Raw genomic sequence first — 6,491 nt, 5'->3', positions numbered from 1 at the left:
TACCAATCTCTTACAAGTTTCTTACAAAAGCTTGAGAAATGATGTGCGTGTCTGCTGCCTTTATACCACAGTGCAGAACGGCAGCAGATCATTCAAGTTATCAGTGGTTTACTTCGATATTTCATTGTTTATCACAGCTGATAACAGAAAAATATAACATTTTGAAAATCAACACTCAGGAGATTAAATTACAACATTGGACTACATTGCAGAGTGGTCTTACATTACCCATCATCACGGCGACATGAGAATCACAATATAGGGCTACACCTGGAGGGCACCTGGTTGCAGGAAACTGCTCTAGAGAGTGTTCGCCCATCTTTCCAAAATGAGGGAAACCACTCCAGAGATTTTGGAAGAAGAAGAAGAAAAGCCCTGATAGCATCAGAAAACATGCCAACCATTTCAAGATAGATAGGCTTGGCCTCTGAGAAATTGGTGTACCAGCTCTACCCCATTGTTATTCCTCACTGGGTGGGTCTGCCCAAGGGATAGAAAATAAACTAAAGTGGCTTATTTTTGCTCCTTGTGTGCCTACTGCAAGCCAGCAAATTAGCACAATTACCCTCTCCAGGCATGGGTTGTTACCGTTTCCCCGAAAATAAGACAGTGTCTTATATTAATTTTTGCTCCCAAAGATGCGCTAGGTCTTATTTTCAGGGGATGTCTTATTTTTCCATGAATAGGAATACGGTACACATTTATTGTTGAACAAAAAAAAAGGTCTTATTTTCGGGGGGATGCCTTATATTACAGCGAGAGGCAAAACTGGAAGTAGGTCTTATTTTCGGGGGATATCTTACTTTCGGGGAAAGACGGTATGATGTCCAAAACCAAGAAGCGTGGGCATTTGGGATGGTTTATAACCCCCCTCAAACCACAGAACAACCATCCCAGTCACCCACCCTCTCCAGGGTTGGATGTCATAACCCAAGACCGGCAAGGGTAATTGTGGCTTATTTTCTCTCCATGATTGTGTGAATCTGGTCAATGATTAACCCACACTTTCTGTGCCACAGCCCTGCTTCCTGCAATACGGGTATAACAATAATTTACTTTATCTGAACTCATTGTCTGAAAAATAATAATTAAGACCTGAGTTTATCTAACAGATCTCAGCGTCTTCTTAGCAAGCTTCTGTGGTATCTAGTAAGCAGGAAACATCAATTTGTTTATTATTCATTTATTGATAGGATAGCATTGTATACCGCTACACATCTAAGCAGATTCTGGAGATAAAACGCTGAAAAGATAAAATGAATAAAACACAATATTAAAACTATTCTTTTTAAAAACAGAGTGCCAATAAAACCATGACTGTCAGTTGAACACTTTTATTTATTTATTTGCAATATTTATATACCACTCCATATCTAAAATAGATTCCGGAATGATGAGTATAAAAACAATAAAACAGTAAAAAGATTAACAACAGTATATTAAAATTGTTCATTTTAAAAGAGAATACCATTAAAAACTGTAGCTAGTCAGTTAAGGAACACTTACTGGAGTAGCGCATTTTTCAAGAGGTGCCAGAAACACCAGTGTTGTCATCAGCCTGATTTCCAAAGGCAGAGAGTTCTATAGAAAGGGGGAGAGCACACTGAAGGCTGTTCTCCAGGTAGATTATAATTGGGCTATAGGCCCATGCGAAACCACCAGAAGCGTGCCTTCTGATGACCTCTGTGACAGGGCAGGTCAGTAAGGATGATCAACTTGGTCCCAAGTTGTTTACGGCTTAGTATGCTAATAGCAACACTAATAGGTAGCCAGCGCAGTTTCCTCAGCAAAAGGAGTTGCATGCTGAAAAGGGGCAGCTCATGACAACAGCCAAGCTGCTGCATTATGCACTAGCTTCAGCTTTCAGAACAGCCTTAAGGGCAGTAATCCAATCTTGAGATTACTAATGCCTATATCACAGTGGCCAAGCTATCCCTATCCAGGAGATAAAAATGTAATAAATAAAATAAAATAAATAAACAGCTGGCAAATCAGCTGAAGCTGGTAAAAGGCACTCTTGGGCCTCCAGCAACAGTGATGGATCTAGGAATACCCCCAAACTACAAACCTGATTTCTCAGAGGGAGTGCAATCCCATCCAGAAAAGGCAATCAGCCTATCTCCTGGACTCAGGAACCACTCACCCACTTCCATCTTGCCAGGATCCAGCTTCAGTTTATTGGCCTTCATCCAGCCCATTACTGAATTTAGGCACTGATCCAGGACTTGCACGGCCTCTCCTGATTCAGATGTCACAGGGAAATAGAGCTGTGTGTCATCAGCATAAATGATCCCCTACTGACCACTCCCAACGGCTTCATATACATGTTAAACACTGGGGACAGGATGGTACACTGCAGATACCAATAGCTCTATTGCTAAGAGGTTGAGGAATGGTCACACAATGTTACTCTCTGAAATTCACCCCACAGGTAAGACTGGAACCCCTTTAACACTGTGCCTCCAGTACCCATCCAACGAAGTTGATCCAGAAGAATACCATGGTTGATGGTATCGAAAACCGATGAGAGATCAAGAAGAAATAGTAGGGTTGTCCCTTTCTCAATAAAAATCATCCATCAGGGTGACCAGGCATGATTCAGTCCCGTAATCACATTGAAATCCAGACTACAATGGGTCTACGTGATTAGTACCCCCACAAAGTGCCTGCAATTGCTCCAACATGACCCTCTCCAGTACCTTCCCTAAGAAAGGGGTATTGCAACTGGTAGGTTATTGTCTAACACCACTGGTTCCTCTTCAAAAGTGATTGCACTACTGCCCCCTCAAGGACAGCAGAAGCCACCCCTTCCCGTAGAGAAGCATTCATCACACCCTGGACTCACCCAGTCATACCCCCTTGGCTAGCTTTTATTAGCCAGGAGGGGCAAGGACAGCCATCTGCCAGGGGTGCTTTAAGGTGGATTCCTGCACTGAGCGGAGAGTTGGACTCGATGGCCTTATAGGCCCCTTCCAATTCAACTGTTCTACGAGTCTTTGATATCAACATATTGTATCTTAAAAATCTTGCTGCCAAGAACCAAGTCTCAGAAAAGGAATTTCACCCTTTTACAACGGGTGAGAAACTGTAGAAAAGCCAGGAAGCCACAAAATCATCAGTGGTTGGAGCAAAGGTGGTGGGTCCAGGGGAAGAGATGGGCCCATCTGGGAAACTCTGGAGGGCTGGATTTGGGCACCAAAGGGGTAGGATTTAGCCCCCAGTGTATTGTCTGTGTGGACGCCCTGGTGATTCATAAGGTATGATTTTCGAGCAAAACTTTTCCCACACTCCAAGCATTTATAGGGTTTCTCCCCTGTGTGGATTCTCTGGTGTCTTGCAAAAGATGATGGATCACCCAAACACTTCCCACACTCCAAGCATTTATATGGCTTCACTCCTGTGTGGACTCTCTGGTGGTTCATAAGATGTGATTTCAGAGCAAAACTTTTCCCACATTCTAAGCATTTATAGCGTTTCTCTCCTGTGTGAACTCTCCGATGTCTTGTAAAGGCTGATGAATCAGCAAAACTCTTCCCACATTCCAAGCATTTATAAGGTTTCTCCCCTGTGTGAACTCTCTGGTGCACCATGAGTTTTGATTTCAAAGCAAAGCATTTCTCACACTCCAAGCATTTATAGGGTTTTTCCCCTGTGTGGACTCTTTGGTGGACCATAAGTTGGGGTTTCAGAGCAAAACATTTCCCACACTCCAAGCATTTATAAGGTTTCACTCCTGTGTGGACTCTCTGGTGTTTTGCAAAGGCTGAAGAATCAGCAAAACCCTTCCCACACTCCAAGCATTCGTACGGTTTCTCTCCTGTGTGGACTCTCTCGTGGGTCACGAGAACTGATTTCTGAGCAAAACATTTCCCACACTCCAAGCATTCATAAGGTTTCTCTCCTGTGTGAACTCTCTGGTGGCTCACGAGACGTGACTTCCGAGAAAAACACTTCCCACATGCAACACATTTATATGCTTTCTCTTCTGCTTGGATTCTCTCATGGGTCATGAAAACTGGTTTCTGACTAAATTGTGCTCCACATGACTGCTTTCTTCTACCCTCACCTGCTGGGATAAAGAAAAAACACAAGATACAAGATTTACTTTGGAGGATTAGAGGGAAAGAAACCCAGAAAGCAGGCTGAAGGGGGAAATGGCATTATTATCACTGTAGCAATATTGAACCACAAAGTACAGAAGCTGTTCCCCTTCATGACCCGCTCTCTCGTTCATCCCATTAGCTCAAGACTGGCCTACCTTTTTGTCCCCAAGGGCTGCATGGAACTGTTGGTGCTGGGTTGGTGGCCAGATGTTGGTGGGCACATCTGGAGGTGCCAGGAAGCTGGGTAGGGCTGGTGTCTACCTCCCTCCTTACAGTCAGGCATGAGATCTTGTTCAGACAACACGCTAAGTCATGGTGGTTAAGCATTTTGAGGTAAACACTATGGCTGAGCATTTTGTGTGAACCATTCCTAACCATGGTGGCTACATAACCACTGTTTAAACATGCTCACTAATCATTTGCTGCCAAAGGGTTAGCAGCCTAACTGTGGCTTAGCGTGTTGTCTGAACAGGCCCGTACAGTCATCGGAAGTCATGAAGCATGGGGAGAGGAAGGCACAGTTAACTCTCCTGTCCACCGTGTCTTCCTTTCCACATAAGCTGCACTTCTACCAGCCCATCAGACAGCTGAAACGTAGGAAGGGTCTTCTGCCAGAAAATAGTGATCCTCCTGGCATACCGGCTGCTTGAGGTGGGGAGAGTTACGGGGGCACAATTTGTAGGAGAATTTCGCAGCAGCTGAGGTGGGGTGGCAGGGGCAACAACTTGGGTCATTTGCGCACCTGTGCAAACTACCTGTGACCTGCGTGTGACCTATGTCTGCATAAGCCCAAAAGATTCATCCCGACACCTCTTGTCACTCATCCCACTGATCTACTGACCATAAATAGGGAGAGGGCCTTTTCAGTGGTGGCCCCCCAATTATGGAATGATCTCCCCAATGAGGCTCTCCTGGCGCCAACATTGTTATCTTTTCAGCACCAGTTTAAGACTTTTCTCTTCTCCCAGGCAGTTAACAACATAGGCTGAGTTTTTTTTAACTGACCCCAGAATAGTTGTTTTAAATGATATTGCTGTTTTTATACTTTTAAATTTTTGTATATTTGTTTTTAATGTTCACTGTTTTTAACTTTTGTAAACCGCCCAGAGAGCTTCGGCTATGGGGCGGTATAGAAATGTAATAAATAAATAAATACATAGAGACAATATTGCTACACATACATAACCACAAATTCATAATAGATAAACCTGTAACATCACACAGCATGCTACAGTAGTCCAAATGGAGTGTAGCTAATGGTGTGATTGTGGCCGGATCAGATTATCTCTAGGAACGGGTACTGTTGGTGCATTAGCCTTAGATGTGCGAGTTTACTTCTGGCCACTTCCAAAACCTGGGCATCCAAATTTAAGCACAAGTCCAGGACTGCACCCAAACTGTAAGCCTGTGAGTTTAGCTCCATCCATCACAGGCTGAATACCTTTTATCTGATCTGCCTTTTGACTAACTAGGAGCACCTCAGTCTTGTTTGGATTAAGATTCAATTTGTTTTCCCTCACCTAGACATCAGATAACAGTTTATGATAACGAAATGAATGCTAAGAAACGTAGCCTAAAAAGGAGAAAAATGGGCAAAAGAAACCCCAAAGCCAAGAGGACCTCAGATTGGACCAAGAGCAGGTGAGATTGTTCAAGTGGTTCTCCCGGACCCCTCACCTGAGTCACTGCTGTTCTCCATTCCATCCAAGCCCAGAGAATCCGGCACCCACGGCTCTTCCTCACGTTCCAGCCGGGAAATGAGCTCTGGCTTGGCAACCGGAAAGCCTGCCCAGGAAAGAAGAGAAGAGGGGATAGAAGCATGTCTCCCACCACCCAGAAAGAGACTTTGCAACAATCTTTCAAAACATTATTTATCTTCAGAATTAAGGTTAGGAGGACAATCCCAGAAACCAACTCAGACACATCTACTTAGGTTTCACAATCAGAGTGAAAGGAGGGAAATGCAGAAAATCAAATTCATTATTCTTAATTAGTTGTTTACTTCTTGTTATGTAAAAAAACCTCTTGGGTTGATACATACATAGAATCATAGAACCATAGTAGTTGGAAGGGGCCTACAAGGCCATCGAGTCCAACCCCCTGCTCAATGCAGGAATCTACCCTAAAACATCCCTGACAGATAGCTGTCCAGCCGCCTCTTGAAGGCTTCTAGGGTGGGAGAGGCCACAACCTCCCTAGGTAACTGGTTCCATTGTCGTACTGCTCTAACAGTCAGGAAGTTTTTCCTGATGTCCAGCCGGAATCTGGCTTCCTTTAACTTGAGCCCGTTATTCCGTGTCCTGCACTCTGGGAGGATCGAGAAGAGATCCTGGCCCTCCTCTGTGTGACAACCTTTCAAGTCCTTGAAGAGTGCTATCATGTCTCCCC

The 6,491-nt window shown here is 44.2% G+C and overlaps 1 protein-coding gene across 1 annotated transcript; it reads right to left on the bottom strand.

The window, feature by feature from the left end:
• Positions 1-2,952: 2,952 nt before the first annotated feature.
• LOC134396026 (zinc finger protein 300-like) lies at positions 2,953-4,119 on the bottom strand. The gene has a single exon (XM_063122352.1). The coding sequence runs from the start codon at positions 4,008-4,010 to the stop codon at positions 3,069-3,071; it is 942 nt and encodes a 313-aa protein (XP_062978422.1). The 5' UTR covers positions 4,011-4,119; the 3' UTR covers positions 2,953-3,068.
• Between the last annotated feature and the right edge of the window lie 2,372 nt (positions 4,120-6,491).

The sequence above is a fragment of the Elgaria multicarinata genome, chromosome 3, assembly GCF_023053635.1.
Source record: "Elgaria multicarinata webbii isolate HBS135686 ecotype San Diego chromosome 3, rElgMul1.1.pri, whole genome shotgun sequence".
Classification (NCBI taxonomy): domain Eukaryota; kingdom Metazoa; phylum Chordata; class Lepidosauria; order Squamata; family Anguidae; genus Elgaria; species Elgaria multicarinata.
The sequence above is the reverse complement of the archived record's forward strand: the minus strand, read 5'-3'. Positions and strand labels throughout refer to the sequence as shown.